This window comes from Balaenoptera musculus, chromosome 20 (genome assembly GCF_009873245.2).
Source record: "Balaenoptera musculus isolate JJ_BM4_2016_0621 chromosome 20, mBalMus1.pri.v3, whole genome shotgun sequence".
NCBI classification, from domain to species: Eukaryota; Metazoa; Chordata; class Mammalia; order Artiodactyla; family Balaenopteridae; genus Balaenoptera; species Balaenoptera musculus.
Genome location: NC_045804.1, coordinates 12,063,453 through 12,081,693, shown reverse-complemented (window position 1 = coordinate 12,081,693; position 18,241 = coordinate 12,063,453). Strand labels below are relative to the sequence as shown.

The following is an 18,241-nucleotide window of genomic DNA, read 5'->3' as shown; positions in this document are numbered from 1 at the left end:
AGGGATCAGAAGTGGGGCCGAGACCCCGTCTGGAGCCGGCTCGTCCATGCTGTGGGCATCTGTGGCAGCGGGTGATGTGCAAAGGAAGGGCACAAGGGCCTGAGAGTCTTGTCCCTGCTCCTGGTCTCCTCCTCAGCTCTTTGGAATGAAGGTCTTCATTCTGCTTCTGAATTAGCGCTGCTGCGTGGTCCGAGGGCTGTGGGGGTGGGGACCGTCACTGAGCCAGGAAGGCCGGGCCAGCAGGTAGTGAGCAGTCTGTCTTTCCTCTGCAGCAGGCAGGCCTCACTGTTGTATCTGCTCCTTTCAGGTGGTGGCAGTGGAGGGACAAAGTGAGGCTGGCCTGTGACAACTTGCTTAGACGACCCCTCAGATTTGGGGACAGTAAGGAGCCCTGGGAAAGTGTTCTCCATATCATTCTTGAAAGAAAATATTTCCAAAGAGCCTTGTTTAGGAACTCCCATTGTCTCTTCCCTCCTGTGGTGTTTAATAGCAATTACCTGGCTTGATAACACAGATCTCACCCTTACACAAATCCTGTGTAGGCATCAGGTACTTTGAAGAATCATTAGTTTTAAACCATTATTAAACATTCACACATCAAGTCACACCACGCTGGGAACCAATGTGAGGGTTCAGTCTTTCCCGCAAAAGCTTCTATTTTATAAGATGCATTTGTATGGCACTGTTTTGGAATGCAGAATCTACGTTTTGACTCATTTTTAGACCCTGAGACCTGGTGGTCCTGCTGGCTGCCGTCCTGAGCCTTTTGGCACAGCTCACTGGTCTGGGGGCTGTAACGGGGCCTGTTGTCCTTGTGGAGAGCCCCTCCCCTTTAGCCACAGAGGTCTGTGCAGTCCCGGTACGCTCAGTGTGCATGAATACATTGCTCCAGGGTCATCAGGCTGCCATTTCTTTCTCTTTTCAGAGTTTTAAAAGTTAAACATAGGGACTTCCCTAGTGGCACAGTGGTTAAGAATCCGCCTGCCAATGCAGGGGACCAGGGTTCGAGCCCTGGTCCAGGAAGATCCCACATGCTGCAGAGCAGCTAAGCCCATGCGCCACAACTACTGAGCCTGCTCTCTAGAGCCTGCGAGCCACAACTACTGAGCCCGCGTGCCACAACTACTGAAGCCTGTGCGCCTAGAGTCCGTGCTCCGCAATAAGAAGCCACTGCAGTGAGAAGCCTGCACACCACGACAAAGAGTAGCCGCTGCTCGCCGCAACTAGAGAAAGCTCACACACAGCAACGAAGACCCAACACAGCCAAAAATAAATAAATTTTAAAAAATTAAATATTGAGTAGATATGAAAGATTATTTATAAAACATGTTTAAGGAATAAAAAAAGCAGAAATACCAATTCCGAGTCTCTACCCCAGAGTTAAGGACCAGAACGTTCCTGTGGCCTCTGAAGCTGCTGGATCCTTCTCTCTGCTTCTGTCTCCTTTTCTCCCCCCTCCAGAGGGAGCACTACCTTCGGGGGTGCACTATGACTTGCTTGCTTTTCTTCTAGTTTTACCTCCTTTGTGTGTTTTCCTAAACCAGGTGTTGTGAGTTTTATATGTTGCTGCACACTGTAGACCCAAAACTGTGTTCTTCTGTCCTTGGAGATGGGCCATGTTCACTTATCCCGGTGTGGCCTGAGACCTGCCTGCATGTGGCCATCATGTCACCTTGGCATGTGCCCACTGCGAGCAGAATGCTGTGCGAACCACCACGCTCCGCAGCCTTGGGCCCAAGTCCCACTCCCCTCTCAGACACCCATGGGACATTTCCTTGAGCTGTAACTGTGCCGTCCTGATCATAAGTGAGGCCAGGCTCCTTTTTCTTCGTTTGTTGGCTCGTCCTGTCTCCTGTGACTTGCTTGTTGTGTCTGTTTCCTCTTCTTCCCTGGGTGGTTCAGTCTTTTTCTCCCTGCCTCTAACCCTGTCAGTCAGGGGTGTGACACCTCTGCCTCTCCACTCCCTGTGGTGTCATTGAGGCAGAAGGTTTCCATGTGGTCAGCTTTCTGAATCTTGTCTTCATGGTTGGCATTTTGAATGACAAAGAAAGTCTGTTATCTTGTCTTCTCTAAGGTTGATGGTTTTGGGTTCTTCTTCCACCTGGGATTATTTCAGATGTGTGGTGTGAGATAGGGGCCCAGTTTCCTTCTTTTTTTTTAATTATTAGCACCTTTAATTTTTATTTATTTATTTATTTATTTGGCTGTGTTGGGCCTTCGTTTCTGTGCGAGGGCTTTCTCTAGTTGCGGCAAGCGGGGGCCACTCTTCATCGCAGTGTGCGGGCCTCTCACCGCCGCGGCCTCTCCTGTCGCGGAGGACAGGCTCCAGACGCGCAGGCTCAGCAGCTGCGGCTCACGGGCCCAGCTGCTCCGCGGCACGTGGGATCCTCCCAGACCAGGGCTCGAACCCGTCTCCCCTGCATTAGCAGGCAGATTCTCAACCACTGCGCCACCAGGGAAGCCCCCCAGTTTCCTTCTTAATTTTTTTTTAGTCATATACTGTCTGAACACCATTTATTGGGAAAAACCCTCTTCTTTCTCTGTTGATCTGAGGTGCCTTTCCATTACCAGTCGTCTTTGTGATCGTGGCTGTGTCTCTGTCCTCCCTTCTGTCCACTGGCCGGTGTTCCTCAGCCAGCACCAATGTCGCACTGTCCGAGTCACTGTAACTTTACTCTTTGTCCCTGATCCATCACAGCCCTTCCCTGCTTTTCTTCCCGAGCTCTGACTGTTCCTGACCCTCCACTCCTTCATGGAGACTTGCCTGCAGGTTGCACAAAACAAATAGGTCACGCCCAGAGGTCATCGCCCACCCCACCCCACCCCACTCCCGAAAATGTGTGTGATGCTGCCCTTTGTTTCTTGTTCTTTGACGTCTCTCAGAAAGTTAGGATTTTTCTCCTTGAAAGTCTTGTCCATCGTTTGTTAGATTGTTTCTAGGTACTTTATAGTTTCTACGTATTATAAAAACTGCCATTTGGCAGCTCAGCTGTCTGTTACTTGTTCCTCTAATTTGTATGTGTGTTCTGGGTTCTCTACACAGATGAGTGTATTATCCAGGAGTGACAGTTCTTTTTCTCCCTTCCCTTCATTTTCACTCCTCATGCTGGCTAGGGCTTCTGGAACAATGTCCAGTGATCAGCACTTTTGTCTCGTTTTTAATTGTAAAGGAGGTGCTTTCGGGATTGCATCATAAACTGTGAGTTTGCTGTGGGTTTTTTTGTAGTAGCCTTTATCAGGTTGGAAATTTGCTTTTTATTTCCATGTCTTGTAAGCTTCTTGCCCTTAAGAAGAGAGCTCCCTTTTGTCATGGAACACGTCATTTCCTTAATCATGCTGCTGTTTTCTTAGATTGCTCACTTGCCCGTTAGTGAGAGCAGGCTAGAAGGGCTTCCCAGGATTGTTTATAGCCCTGTAGGATTTGAGACACTCATTTCTCGTACGTTTCAGGAAAATATCAGTTTGAGCAAAGAGACCTATGAAAGCAAACATTTAAGTAATCCTTTTAGTCCTCCTGTGGGCTTTGGGGTTGGATTTAAAATATACCTTGTAAACAGGACACGTACCCATATTTGTCTAAGGCTGTTCATCATGGTGTTATCTGTGGTAACAAAAACTTAAAGCAATCTAAATGTCTAGTAACAGGGGCATTAAATTATAATACATCTATACGGTGGGATATTCTGTGATCACTAAAGGTGTGTGTTTGAAAATTACTTGAAGATACGGGATAAAACTCATGATGTAAAATTGTAAATGTATCTATATACAGTAAAATCCCAATTAACTTTTTGTTTTTTAAAGGCACACCTGTAGATGTTGATGCCTGTACGTATACACGTTTGTATGTGCGTTCACATAGGAGACGGGGGTGGAAAGCTTGAGGGTCCACCCTTGTCTACAGCTCTGATCTGTCTGTCCTGGGAAGTTCCGTGCAGCCAGTGAAAGAATGGCCGGGGAGCATCTCCTGTAAAGGTGGGGAGAGGTGCACACAGAGGAGGGTTTTGGAGCGAGGATCTAGGCAGCCGGCGGGGGGATGCTTGGGGGTGGGCAGCAGGACAGTGAGGTGGATGGTTCCGTGTGCATTAGGAGTGCAAGCCTTCTAAATATTAACTCAGAACATTTTATTAATGTGAAATCAAATGTATATTTATTATGGGAAATCCTGCATTACAGGTTAATAAGCAAATAGACACCCCAACACCCGCCTTCACCTGTCCTTCTAGCACCCCGCGTGCATGCACGGACACGTGGACGTTGACAAGGCCTTGCCCCTGGGACCGCAGCCTCTGCACTCAGTCCAGCTGTGGATACGGTGCCGGGTCCCTCGCCAGACCCCGGGGCTACAGTGATGAGCAAGTCACAATCGTCCTCTCTTCCCAGGTGGTCTGTTGGTGGCTGTTGAGGTGTCCAGTGCGGCGTGGAAGTTAGCCAGGTGGGGAGGAAGCCCATCTGGGGGCCACACGTCCAGAGGGCATGGTGCATCTAGGGGGCCCAGGCTCAGTCTAGCTGGAGTGTGCATGTGATGGGGGTGGTGGGCAGTGAGAAGCCAAAGAAAGAAAGATGGAAGGTGATTCTGGAACGATCTTGCTGGATGTGGCGTGAAGAGGGGTCTGGAGGCAGGAAGCTTTTGCAGCAACATGAGTATCAAATGCCAGGGCCGATCCAGGAGGGGCAGCAGGAGAGAGATGTGCGGTGGGCCTACCGTCCAGTGTGAGGTGCGGCTGGAGGAGCTGAAGGCCAGGCTGTGGGGAGGGAGCTCCCCGGTGTGGAAGATTCTTTCTGGGTACAGAGTCTGGTGGCCAGTGAGAAGGCTGGTGCCACAGTCCAGGTGACATGTGTCTGCTCCCCATGGAGTTTGGGGATGGAGAGGGTGTCCTGGAGCCAAGAGCCCCATGGGCCTTGCACGGTCCCAGCGAGGCCAGGATGGAACTGGGTCTCTGGTTTGGGTGAGTGGTGGGTGCTGGAGTTGTAAACCTAGATGAGTAGTGGTGAGAGCAGGGGGTGGGTGGGGTGAGTTCAGGCGCCCGTGTTTGAAGTTTGATGCGGTGGGACTGGAAGGAGGTCAAGAGGTACGGACCGAGGGTGCCTTTTCACAGTTATCTGCCCAGAAACCCCAAATTAAAGCCTTGGAAGTAGAGGAGAGAAGCCGAGACTGTTCAATGGACAAAGAGGGTCTTGGAGACCCCAGGGAACACTGCTCTTAGGCAGCTGCCCAGGCGGAGGGGCAGCAGGGTGGTTCCTGGCATGAAGGGTGGTTGTGGGCTCAGTGCTGAGGAGCTGGAAGAGTTGACAGATGGCTGCAGCGGGGAGGAGAGAGCGTGCAGGCAGCTGCGGCGTCGCGGCTGTGGAGGGGACTGGCGCTCTCTGGGGGGGACTGTGGAGTCTTCTCTGTCCTAGCCATCATTTACTGACCTGTCCTCAGCCCGACACGGGTTTGTCCCGGCATCTGGCACTTACCAGAAGTGCTTTGTGGCTCATCCAGAAGCTCACTCCATGTGTGTGCTGAGTTACTTGAGACATTCCAAGCAAACCATTCCAAGCGTTGTTTTGTCAAAGGATAGCATATATTTCAAGGGTTTCGTGTGGTCTCCCAAAGTTCCTCCGAGAAGGCTGCAGTTCATGCTCAGACTGTGCCGCAGGCCAGCCCTGCGCTTGTCTGCTCGCCTGCCTGAGCCCTGCTCTCAGGACCCCACGCTCTGCACTCACTCTGTCCCAAGTCTCCTGTGTGTGTGGGTGTTTTCTTTATGAATCGCCTCTGTGTGCCCTGAGGTATTTGTAAGGTGGTTCATCACTTTCGCATTCGTTTGTGAAGTTTTATACATTAACCCTTTGTCATATGTTGCAGACACATGCCAGGATATCATTTTCTTTATACTTTTCATACAAAGTAAGGTGTAACATTTTGTGATTTCAAAGGTACCTTAATCCTTTTTCATTGTAATTCCTGCCTTTGTCATCATACTTAGGAAGTAATTCTTTACCTCAAAGCTGTATATTTACCTACATTTTCTTTTAGTGCTTTTATTTTTTTTAATTTTTAAATTTTTTATTTTTTTTTTATTTGGCTGCATTGGGTCTTTGTTGCGGTGCGCGGGCTCCTCATTGCGGTGGCTTCTCTTGTTGCGGAGCACGGGCTCTAGGCACGTGGGCTTCAGTAGTTGCAGCACGCGGGCTCAGTAGTTGCAGCATGCAGGCTCTAGAGCGCAGGCTCCGTAGTTGTGGGCTTAGTTACTCCGTGGCATGTGGGATGTTCTCGGACCAGGGCTCGAACCCGTGTCCCCAGCATTGGCAGGTGGCTTCTTAACCACTGCGCCACCAGGGGAGTCCTAAATGAGATTCTTTAGGAGACTTTGTCCTCAGAACTTTTTTTCTTGCTTTATTCTGTGAAGTCTCAAACTGCTAGTTTCACTTGTTACCTTCTTGCCAGTTTTGTAAGAAGAAAAGCAATACATTAAGGATTTCATTTTCCTTTTCCAAAGCAAGATGGTGCCACCCAGTAAGTGGAGTTTGCTGTTGTCCTGGCACAAAGCCTGCCTGCCTTTGAGCTAACAAAGACAGAGATCCCTGGATTTCTTGTTGATGTTTCCAGACATGGCCGATAGCAGGTAGCGAGGCACCAGGGACCTCAATTTCTGACTCTCCCAGTGTCTTGCTCCAGGTGGAGATAAAACTGCTGACACTTTGGCGGCTGCCAAACTAAGAATTAAGATGTCTTCCTTCTAGTGTATTCTGCCTGACATTTGCTAACGCCCATAAAAAGTAATTGCCTTTTAAAATGGTGTATGGGGCTAGGGCTTGGTTGGCAAAAACATTTGAGTGAAGGCATGGGGGAGAGATAGAAGGTAACCTGCTTTTCCTCCAGGGAAGAGAAGGGGATGCAGCACCTTTATTTCTTGGGGAGCAGAAGGATGCAGTGGGGTAGTTAAATTTGAAAGAGAATAGCATGACACACAGAAAAGAGAGGGGGGCATTTAACAAGAATCATCCCTAGAGGGGAAGATTAAAGCGAACAGGTGCTGGGAAAATGTCTCTGCATATTAGAGCTTAATTAGATTTGAAGATGAATTCCAGACGGGCTAATTATGTGTGAATTGTTGCAGGTTGTTTCTTGTAGGGGCAAGCGTTTATTTTTGGAAATGGTGATTTAGTTTGATTGGGTTTGATTCCCGCCTCCTACCGTATTTCTTCCAGTGAGAAACTACCGCTTCTGGGGCCCCAGGACCCACTCAGCAGGCCTCATACCTTGGGCTGCCACTGTCAAAGCTGGTAGAGCCACAGAAAGCCAGGCCCAGCCTACCTGCTGCAGCAACGAGCATGTGGAAGGACCAGGGACTCTTGCCCAGGTGGAAGGGACAGTATTCCAACCTCAAAGGAAGGCAGACAGAATGGACATTGTTTCCAGGAACCTGTCCTTTGATGGTGCTCCTGCTCCCTATGTAGCTGGCTTAGATGTGTTTGGTTAGATGTATTTGGACTGTTTTCTGGAAGGGCAGAGGGGCAGGTTCTTGCTAGCAGCTCTCTGGGTTGTGAACAGAGAAAAGGTAGGGAAGGTGTGGATAATCTGAGATGTGCTGCGGACCAGAGAGTTTAATTTCTGGCGGAAAAAAAAAAAGGAGCAGGGCCACATGGAGCCTCTGGAATTCCTGTTAGGATAATGGACTCGGTTTAATGTAGGACAGCCTGAGAAGGTTGTCTCAAAGAATGGCATGGGCCTCTGACATCCCCGGAAAGTGTGATGTGCTAGGGGTGGCTTTGTGTCACCTGCACGCCTCAGGGAGATCTGCTTGACATCCATTAGGGTCTGAGAGCTTTAATAAACATAAACTTTTATGTAAGGCCCCATAATTGGAAATTATGGATGTATAATTTATATATGACTCAATGAATGATTTATATAATGTTAAGTGATGATTTAGATAGAAAATATGACCCCCTCTTGCAGAATCTTTAATGAAAAGTGTTGGTTCTTATGAATTTATTTCTAGAGCTGTGTTTGAACTCAGCAAGTTTGACATAAATCAGATCTAATTGTCATTTTATGATTAATGAGCATATGCTGGCCATTTTTCCCCATAATTAAACTTTATGTTCCATGCATCTGATAAAGCAAAAACAAGTTTAGACTTTGACAGATTGGTGGTGGAGGTTTTCCATGTCTGCGTATTTGTGTGTATGTGTACTGATTTGTGTGTGTGTTTATTTTATTAATGTATAAGGATTAAGTTTCTATGAAGTTGGGTTTTCAGAGGTGTGTGTAAGGTTGTTAAGAGTTAGCATTCAGGTGTGAGACTAGGAGAGCTTATAGAGGAGGAGGGACACAGATGTGGCCTGACGGGGTGGGAGCCCAGGGTCTGTGTCTCCACTGCTTTAGCACCAGGCTGGTGGGTGGAGACCCCCATGGTCAAGAGCAAGGCTGCTTTTATATATATATATATATATATATATATATGTGTGTGTGTGTGTGTGTGTGTGTGTGTGTGTGTGTGTGTGTGTATATATATGTGTATATATATATATATGTATTTGCTTGTTTGTTGCTACGTTGGGTCTTCGTTGCAGTGCGCGGGACTCTCATTGCAGTGGCTTCTCTTGCTGCGGAGCATGGGCTCTAGGCGCGCGGGCTTCAGTAGTTGTGGTGCGTGGGCTTAGTCGTTGCGGCTCACGGACTCTAGAGCACAGGCTTAGTAGTTGTGGCGCATGGGCTTAGTTGCTCCGCAGCATATGGGATCTTCCCGGACCAGGCCTCGAACCCGTGTACCCTGCATTGGCAGGCAGATTCTTAACCACTGCGCCACCAGGGAAGCCCCCAAGGCTTCTTTCTTGAGTCGTGGCCGTCATCGAGAGCTCCAAGAAGTGATGGAAGGTGGACTCACTGCACAAATGTGCATATTTTCCTCTCTGCTTTTCATACACTTCAACAAGAATTGTAGTAATTTAAGGGGTGAGACAAGCATGTGAATGGAAAACCTGTCACAGGTCAGCACACCTGCACTCATGCCCTGGACCTTTGTCTTGTGTTTCAGGACATAGACAAGTTTGGCAACGAGATTACCCAGCTGGCTCGCCCCCTGCCCGTGGAGTATCTGATCATAGACGTAAGTGTGTGTCATCTCCCCACTGGAGGTCAGGACGGTGGGGGGTGGCCTCGCAAGGGCGGCGGCTTGAATACCTGCTCCTCTGCCTGCACAGGACAGGCATCCAGAGGTGTTTTGAGTCACTGAGCTCCTGGCATCCCTGAAAAGCTAGAAACCTTAAGGGCTTTTAGTTTTTTATTTCCTTAAAAACAATTTAAAGGGTTAACTTCTCCCAACCTAAAGTGTAGCAAAGGACCACCAACAAGGCCAAGCAGCCTCTGGAGGTCAGCGAGCCTCTCCCTGGCTCTGTGCACAGGTGCTGCCCTGGCCACAGCTCAGCTGCCACAGCTCAGAGGCCCACTCGTGGGGGCGGCATGGTCTCCTGGGGGGCACTCCAGGAGCCAAGAAGGTACCTGGTACCGACACGCCTTCCCCAAGTCTCGGCTTCTTTCTGGGGGTGTGCTCTGCTCACGGAGATGTGGCCACAGTGCAGAGGGGAGTGCGTGCTGCAGGACTAGAGCCTGATGCATTTGCAGTAGTCAGCGCTCTGTCCAAAGGGTTCGGGAGGCGGCTCATCTCCTAATTGCTGCCTGCCAGGATGAATTCGGGCTGCATTTGGACTAGGATGGGCATATGATTCACGCTATAAAGTATCATTGCATTTGGAGCAGTGGGTCCCTGTGAGCTGAGCCCGCCAACGCTCCATTCCAACTGACAGCTCCTGAGAACATATTTATTACCTAGACCATAAAGGCATCTGCTTTTTAGACTACCTAGGGTGTAATTAAGATGAAAACAGATTGATGGAGCATACACTTAGGAGGAGTCTGCGTGATTTAAAGCCAGCTTCCTGAGGTCTTCTCTCCCAGTGGCCTCCCCATCCCTTTCCTTTCACGAAGGAGCTAAGTTCTTGCCTTAGTGGTTGTCACCGTAGTGTATGGTTGATGGGAGAGCATTCCACCCTGTGATACCCAAGCGCTCTCTTACTGTGGAAGGAGGTTGGAGCAGGTGCCCAGACAGGTGTGCTCAGCTCCTCGCCCGGCCCCAGACCCCCACCTGACCAGGGCATCTGATGACTAAACCTCATGACCAGGCGGCTCTTCCAGGCTTCTGCAGAGGTGCTCTGCAGGTGGCCAGGCGTCAGCTAGGTGACGAGGCAGGCTGGGTAGGGAGAGGGTTTGAGCACAAAACAAAGTGCTCACCACCCTGCATCCTCTCCCCCGGCATCTGGGATGTGCACAGACTGCCGTGTGAACCTTGGTTCTGTTGCTCTCCAAGGTCTGTTGCAATTACAGGTCTAACAGATACTTCCCTTAATTCCACATTTACTTAACTAGTGGGTCTACTATTGTTGCTGGTCCACTCCTTTTATCTGCTTTCCAAAGGGAGGGGCGAGAGCAGGCCACAGGCCTTGCCTCTGCAGCAGAGTGGCCCCTCTGCCATCTCTAGAATCATGACAACAGCTGAGACTGAGCCCCACATGTGCCACCCATTCTGCGGGCTCCACGTGTCTGGGTGCATTTGATCCTCACGGTGGCCTTAGGAGGTATGGGCTCTCTGGTCGTCCGTATCTCTCTGATGAACAGAGCGAGGCCTCACAGTAGGACCTGGCACTGTGCTCGAGGCCACACCTTGTGCCCTGAGGCCACGGGGTCTCGTCCATAAAAGGCCAGCGGGGCTCGATTTAGGGAGATGCTGATGGCTCAGCTTACCGTTCACAGCGCTGGCACGGTCACAGCAGGTCCTGGGCCAGCAGGCCTGGAACAGCTCGCTGCCTTCACTGATGCAGAAAACAGGCCAGAGCAACATTTTCATTCTTTAGAAATAGTCCCGAAGGAACCAGAATAGCTACGCTAAATCTGGACGAGGTATAATCTGCTGCTGCTAGTGTTATATTGCAGAGGAAAAGCTGTGTCAACCAAAAGATGGCTGATGATGGCTTACACTTGGGTGCGTTTTTGGGGAGGGGCATCTGCCAGGAGGAATGAGAAACTGTATTTGTATTGATTCTTGCACATTTGCCACTGTCTCTGTAGCTTCTATTGATTGTTGGATTTAAAATCCCCTCTGTCGTTACTGAAGCATGTCTGAGCCAAATGAAGGGCTTAGGCTCCCCTTTGGACACAAGCTCCTGACTCCAGCCATCTTCAGGCGAGAGCCATGCCTGCATCTCAGCAGCCTTGCTTCTCTTCCTGCCTGGATATGCCCTGGCTCCATGGAGTGGTGCCTGGGAATTCAGAAGGCTTCAGCCAGCTTGCTGGAGGGCACTGTGGCTCTCAAAACCATCAGGGGCTGGTTCTGCACATGCCCTCCAGACCCGATGACAGGAACAGAGTCAGCTCCTGAGATGGTGCTCACACCTGTGCTCTTTCCCGTGGCCCGCTGTCTAGTTCACCCGCGGCAGCAGGAGAGCAGCTGTGTGAGAGGCCGTCCTAGTGGGGCTGGAGTTAGGAACCTGCCCACAGGCACCATGATCTTACCAGTCATGAAAAATGATTCTTCCGTTTGCCTTCCAGAGTCACAGTTTCAGAGTTTTCATTTAGGGGCTGTCCTAATAGTTAAGCATTCCCTTCAGTGTAGAACAGTTAGAACTCTTGCTGCTGTGAGCAGCTCAGGGCTCCAGGGAGGGGTGTGCTCAGGGCCCACACCCTTCTTTATAGCACTATTAATTTATCACAGATTTGTGTTTTCGTTCATTAGATCACAACAACTTTCCCCAAGGATCCAGTTTATACTTTTTCTATTTCACAAAATCCATTTCCTATTGAAAACCGGGATGTATTGGGTGAGACACAGGTAAGCTCTTTGTCTTTAGAAACATAATTTAGAGTCACTACTGTTTGTTTATCTAGTGTCACTATTGTTTTTCTCGAAAGTACCAAGCTTTCTGACTCTCCTGATTTGTTTTTGTGACAAAACCTGGCTAGGCCTTTTTCTAAGACAGTGCTGATCACATGAGCCCTCTCCAGGGCAGGGGCAGTGGATGAGCACAGAGGCAAATCCCTGTAAGTCCTCAGGCCTATGGATTTGCCGGAAGGACCACTCTCAGGGGGCCTGTTTTATTGGTCAGTTTTTGTCCTCTCCCAACAACGTTATTGATTGTTGGTAAGCGTTGTCTTTTGTGACAGTGTCTCACTTTGCTGTGTGCTCTGCCCCCTACCTCATCACCCTGCCATGTTTCTCAGGCACCATCCAAGCCGTGGGGCCTCATGTGGCCTGGCCACCTTGGCTCTCACCTGCACATCAGGCCCGATCAGAACTGCTGTGACTGCCTTGTCCTGCCACATCAGTGGTCTGTGAACACACATCCCAGGTTGATAACAGGCACTACAGAAAGGGGCCTGGTTAAAGAATGTGTACAGTGAGATTGTCTTCTGAAGCTGTGATTAGTGTACAAGCCCTCTCTGATGCTTTGGTTTCCTCACTGCCCGTCTGCCCAGATGCTTGTGGAGGTGCAGAGCCACTGACTGGGGTGGCACTCAAGAGTCTCCCGCTTTCACTCCTGTTGAAAGTGTTAGTGTCACGTAATCCTCCCCACCGCCCCCCAATTCCTACTCCTCACTACCGTGCTGCCCTGGATCAACAGTGTACCTAGACAGACGGGGCTTCTCCCAGCCCCGCAGTGGCCCTTCCCACTCCCACTGGCCCCCAGAGGTGAGTTTGAACATGTCTCACAGCTGGGTCAGCTTCACAGACATGTTGCTTACACTCTTCCATAAGTCAAATGTACTGAGAGTGTTCTCCTGGGAGATGAGGCCACAGCTTATTCTGCAACTGTGCATTCCTCTGTCCATGGCTCCCAGTATGTGGTTCTGGAAGGAGACAGGGAGGCCCATCTATCAGCGCCGAACGTGTTCAGTTCCATCTTTGTAGGACAGTGGCTCTCCTGCAACTCTGGCTTGGGACTAACGGGTGCTCGTGTCTGTCTCCCCCCATACCTGGCGCTCCAGGACTTCCACAGCCTGGCCACCTACCTGTCCCAGAACACCTCATCTGTGTTCCTGGACACTATCTCGGATTTCCACCTCCTGCTATTCCTGGTCACCAATGACGTCATGCCTCTGCAGGTACGGGCCAAGTGGGCTTTCACTCCTCAGACCAGAGCACGCTGGGCAGCACCAGAGCAGCTAAGTCCCCCTTAACCTGTCCGGTGGGCAGCAGCTTTGCACAAAGGCCTTGATAGAAAGGTGAATTTTTCACTTTTAGCGTTTGCACTGGAACAGCTTGTTCAAAAGTGTCTGCCCTCTGTGATGGAGGACAGTTCTTCCGTTTGTTAGAAACACGTGGGACGCAGAGGCCACTTAGCTCTGTGTCCTTCTAGCGGGAACATGAGGGATCCAACAATTTAAAAATTCCTGTTGGAACAGTTTGAGAATCCCAGCCTCTGCTTCTTCCCGATCTCTCTCCCCTCTTCCCGAATCAGCTCCAGTTTATCACCTTGGCCCAGAAGGTTGGCCGGCGTCCAGGCCCCAGGCACACAGCTGCACAGTTGGCGTTTTTAAGACATGCTGCTGGGGGAGATGAGGGCGAGTGTTACAGATGGCGGCTGCTCTCTGAGCAGCACAGGGCCAGCAGGTCCAGCCGGGAAGCCCCTTGCATGGGTTGTGTCGTGGCTGTCCTTTTACTTTGGCCCTTTTCCTGCCTGGGACCCAAGGAAATGCATTGCTGCGTGGTGACAGAGTAGAAAGGAGAGGCTCCTCCCTCCCACTGCTTTTCTATGTCCGGTGGCCTGTAGCTGTTCTTATATCTTGTGTCTGTGTTTTGTCCAAACTACCCACTTGTGATACTTGACACCAGGCACCCCTTTTCACGGGCTTTGCCTTCCCTGTTAAGCGCAGAGAGTTGCACCTCCAGCCCCCGGCTCAGCTGCTGCCCCTCCGGTTGGGGAGGTGGTGAAAGCTTAGGGCCTTCTCCCTGGAAAACGTGTACCGTTTTGCAGTCACTTGTTAGGAAGCATTTTCTGTAGATACTGCCTGAGAGCCCCTGGAAGGCTTTCGAAGTCTCTCATTATAAAAACTATTTAGTTCTCTTCACTTTGACCCTGGAGGCCTAGGATGCAGAGTGTATTGAGATACAGACGTGATGGAGAAAACAGAGGGCCAAGGAGGGTGTGAGGGATGAGGGTGGGCCTCACGGCCATGAGGCTCCTGCCCATCCACCCAGGCCCTCAGGAGAAGGGCTGTGAGCTGTGATTACCTAGGGGGGTGGAGCACAGCCAGCCTGGGACACAGAGTAGCACAGCAGCCAACCTGGGGATCTCTGGGAAGAATTTAGCACTTGTATTTATAAACCTAAGTGTGTGGTGTTTTGCATTTCATAGTGACAGCCTGTGAGATTTTTGAAATTCCCTCTGAAGTGTGTCTCGATGTTGGGGAAAAAGAAACTTGTGAACAAGTCTATCTACCGTCAGTGAAGCGAGTTGGAACCTTCTTTTTTGGCTTCTTGCAGGACAGCATCAGCTTGCTGCTGGAGGCCGTGAGGACCAGAAATGAGGAGCTCGCCCAGACGTGGAAGAAGTCTGAGCAGTGGGCCACCATCGAGCAGCTGTGCAGTAAGTGTCTTACCCTCCTGCGGTCCCCATTGCCAGGGCCCAAACTCCTGCCCTTCAGGGCTCCAGTACTTCTTCCCGGGCCCTGGACACCTGACCCCAGATGCCTTCTGACAGCGTCGTGGGCAAAGGAACAAGCAGACCGCTGCCGGGGCCCACAGATGTTTTCATCACTATAACATACGTGTAAAGGCCACAGATCTTGGGTATACAGTTCCATGGATTTTTGTACACGTACATACCAGATACGCTATTCTTCAAGCATTTTAGGAGCAGTTTGAAAGTCATTGTTTTAGATGAACAGAAACTTCAGACTCACCTAAGTGCTGAGTGCAGAGACCTTCTGGACTCCTCAGGCTTTTCTTTTCCCCTTTCCCATCAGTTCTCAGAGCATTCTTGGTGGATAAGGAGGAAAAGAGTTAGAGAATAGAGTTCGGGGATCTTGTGTCTCCCAGGTGAGCGCCTCTGTCAATCAGCCTTGGGAGCTGCCCCCACGCTGCCAGCGCCGTGGCCACCAAGCCCCCCAGCTGAGAGCTCGAGAGGGTGACCATGGCGGCCCTTTTCCCTGTGGCTTTGAGAAGTACTGTAACGCCCCCTGAAGACAACAATGAAAGTACATATAAAAAAGTGTTTAAACATTTTCTCAATCTAGTGGGCTGATACTTGAGCCAAAATTAGCCAGGAAACCCTCAGTGGAACCCAAGCCACAGGGAGTCCAGCAGGGTTCTTATTTTCTCTCGACACTAAGTACCTAGAAGCTTAGGGGTTGAGGAGCTTTGGTATTCATTGTGTCGTTCTTCTTCTTAAGTTTTCTTTTTATACGATTCTGACAACCAAACAGTAAAAGGGCAGGATGTGCCATGTACTCTTCTTGCCCTCACGTTCTGAAACAGAGGACCCATTGTTCCCACCAAATTCCCTACAGCGAAGCCCACGGCCTTGTGTCCTTGGGTGGACAGTGGTGAGGTGCCGGCCAGGATCTCAGCACCTGGTCCAACTCTCCCACGTACTGGGCTCTCCAAGCCCCTGGTGTTATTTTTCAGATGCTTCACACACAAACATTGACTGCAGCAGCTTTAGTAGTTTGGAGCCCTCTCTCACAGCCCAGAAAGTGCACACAGGGAAGCCGGAACAGGGGGCGGGTTGGCTAAGAGGTTATCCTGGACAAGCATTGGCCCAGTTGGGCGAAAGGAAAACTAGATCAGGAAAGGTTTCAGTCTGAGCATTTGGCTTGCTTTTGCCATCCCCATTAGACACTAATGAAAAGCTAGCGACCCCATGGGAGCTGGGTCCCATTGGCTTCATGCCTCATACTTAGACAGGGTGGGAGGAAACCCAAGCCCGAGTCAGGCGTCAGTCCTCCGGCAGCAGGGTGACACTGTCTGGACCTGCTGCCTGCAGCCTCTGTTGGGAGAGCACCTGGTGTTCACCGACACTCACTTTGCTAAAAAAGTGCTACATGATTGTCAAATGCTGTCAACAGATAACACTACTCGTGGAATTCCAGTCACTGCATAGGGTTGGTAACACAAATTAGCAATAGAGTACCCTTTACAAATGCAGAGTCACAGACCATGAGAGATCTCGGGACATAGTCAGTGGAAGCTACGTAAGAGCTCTTTGCTGAAAACTTAACACTTTGCCAGAAGAAGAGCTAAGCAAATGGGAAAGAAATCCCATTGTCTGGACTGGAAGACAAGATATTTTTAACATGTCAGTTTTATATACATACATACATACATACAGTCATTCATTTATTTGTTTGTTTATTTATTTAGCTGGCTGGCTAGCTAGCTAGCTAGCTAGCAGGGGGAGGATGGGGAAGAAGTTTTAAAATTTATCTGGGGATGCAGAGGGCCTAGAAGACAATCGTGGAAAAAGAAGAATGAAGCTGGAGGACGTGCACTGCCTGCTTTCAGTAGTAAAAGGTTGCTGTGTTTAAGGCTGGATGCTGTTGGCATGAGAATAAATAGACTGATGGTCCAGACGGAGAGAATTGGGTGATAACAAGGGCACCTGAGCAATTAAATGAGGAGATGCCCTTTTCAGGAAAATGTGACAAAACAACTGGATATCTATGTGGGCAGAATGAACCTTGACTTCTACAGTACACCCCACATATAAAATCAATACAGGCTGGGTCATAGACTCTAACGGTAAGAGCTACAACTGTAAAGCAAGATTTCTGTAAAAAAACAAACACAAAAAAACAAGTTGAATATATTCAGAACCTTGAGGTAGGACAGAGAAAAACACTGACCATAAAAGATTGGTCATTTGGGGACTTCCCTGGTGGTGCAGTGGATAAGACTCCGCGCTCCCAGTGCAGGGGGCCTGGGTTCGATCTCTGGTTGGGGAACTAGATCCCACATGCATGACGCAACTAAGAGTTTGCATGCCACAAGTAAGGAATCTGCTTGCCGCAAGTAAGGAGCCCACGTGCTGCAACTAAGGAGCCCACAAGCCTCAACTAAGACCCAGTGCAACCAAATAAATAATAAATATTAAAACAAACAAAAATTGTTCAGGACTTCCTTGGTGGTACAGTGGTTAAGAATCCGCCTGCCAATGCAGGGGACACAGGTTTGAGCCCTGGTCCGGGAAGATCCCACATGCTGCAGAGCAACTAAGCCTATGCGCCACAACTACTGAGCCTGTGCTCTAGAGCCCACGAGCCACAACTACTGAGCCCAAGTGCCACAACTACTGCAGCCCACAGGCCTAGAGCCCATGCTCTGCAACAAGAGAAGCCACTGCTGTGAGAAGCCCACACACCGCAACGAAGAGTAGCCCCCACTCGCCGCAACTAGAGAAAGCTTGTGCGCAGCAACAAAGACCCAGTGCAGCCATAAATAAATAAATTTATTTAAAAAAAAAAAAAAAAGATTGGTCAGTTGGACTTTATCAGAATGAAACACTTGGGCTCATCGAGAGATGCTGTCAAAAACTTGAAAAGGCAAGGAACAGACTGGGAGAAGATATTCCACAGAAGATGTTCCATAAAAAGAATTACAGTGATGGTCACCATCAGTCATCAGAAGAATGAAAACTAAACGAGGTACCACTACACGTCTTGAGGGTGGCTGAGATGCAAACACCGGCCGCATCGCGTGCTCACGAGCTCCCAGAGCAGCTGGAGCTCTCGCACGCCCCAGTGAGGATGACCCGGCAAGCCCACTGCTACCCAAGAGACATGCAAACACAGATCCACACCAAGATTTGTTTAAGAATATTCATGGCAGCTTTGTTCACAATGGCTCAAACCTGGCAATGACCCATCTGTCCATCAGGAGGGGGATAGATAACCAGGGGATGGTGTTCAGACCGAGCTCTACTGCTCAGCAGTGAGAAGGAAGGAACTACTGACACAGCAAGCAAGGAGGGTGGGCAGGTGCATGAGTGGCCACAGCTGACAGCTTTCCGCTCTGCAGACAGCAGCTTTACTTATCGGGGTTCTGTGTTTGAGCAGGGAACCCACGGTAGGGCTCTCAAGCCGCATCTGTCCACGCCCGCAGCAATTGCTTTTAGAGTCCACTCCTACCCTGATAAGCAGCTGTGCAGAGCTCTCAGATGGGGTGGGACAGCTTCCCAGTACAGAAATGATGAACACGGCTTC

General features: G+C 49.9%; 1 protein-coding gene across 2 annotated transcripts in view; it reads left to right on the top strand.

Moving 5' to 3' along the window:
* NPLOC4 (NPL4 homolog, ubiquitin recognition factor) overlaps positions 1–18,241 on the top strand; it is a 57,489-nt gene that overhangs the window by 36,874 nt on the left and 2,374 nt on the right. For both annotated transcript variants that reach the window (XM_036836131.1, XM_036836132.1), the window contains 4 exons: positions 9,027–9,098; positions 11,778–11,873; positions 13,028–13,144; positions 14,526–14,628. In XM_036836131.1, the coding sequence (XP_036692026.1) occupies positions 9,027–9,098; positions 11,778–11,873; positions 13,028–13,144; positions 14,526–14,628 (388 nt within the window). The remainder of the gene's footprint in view (positions 1–9,026; positions 9,099–11,777; positions 11,874–13,027; positions 13,145–14,525; positions 14,629–18,241) is intronic.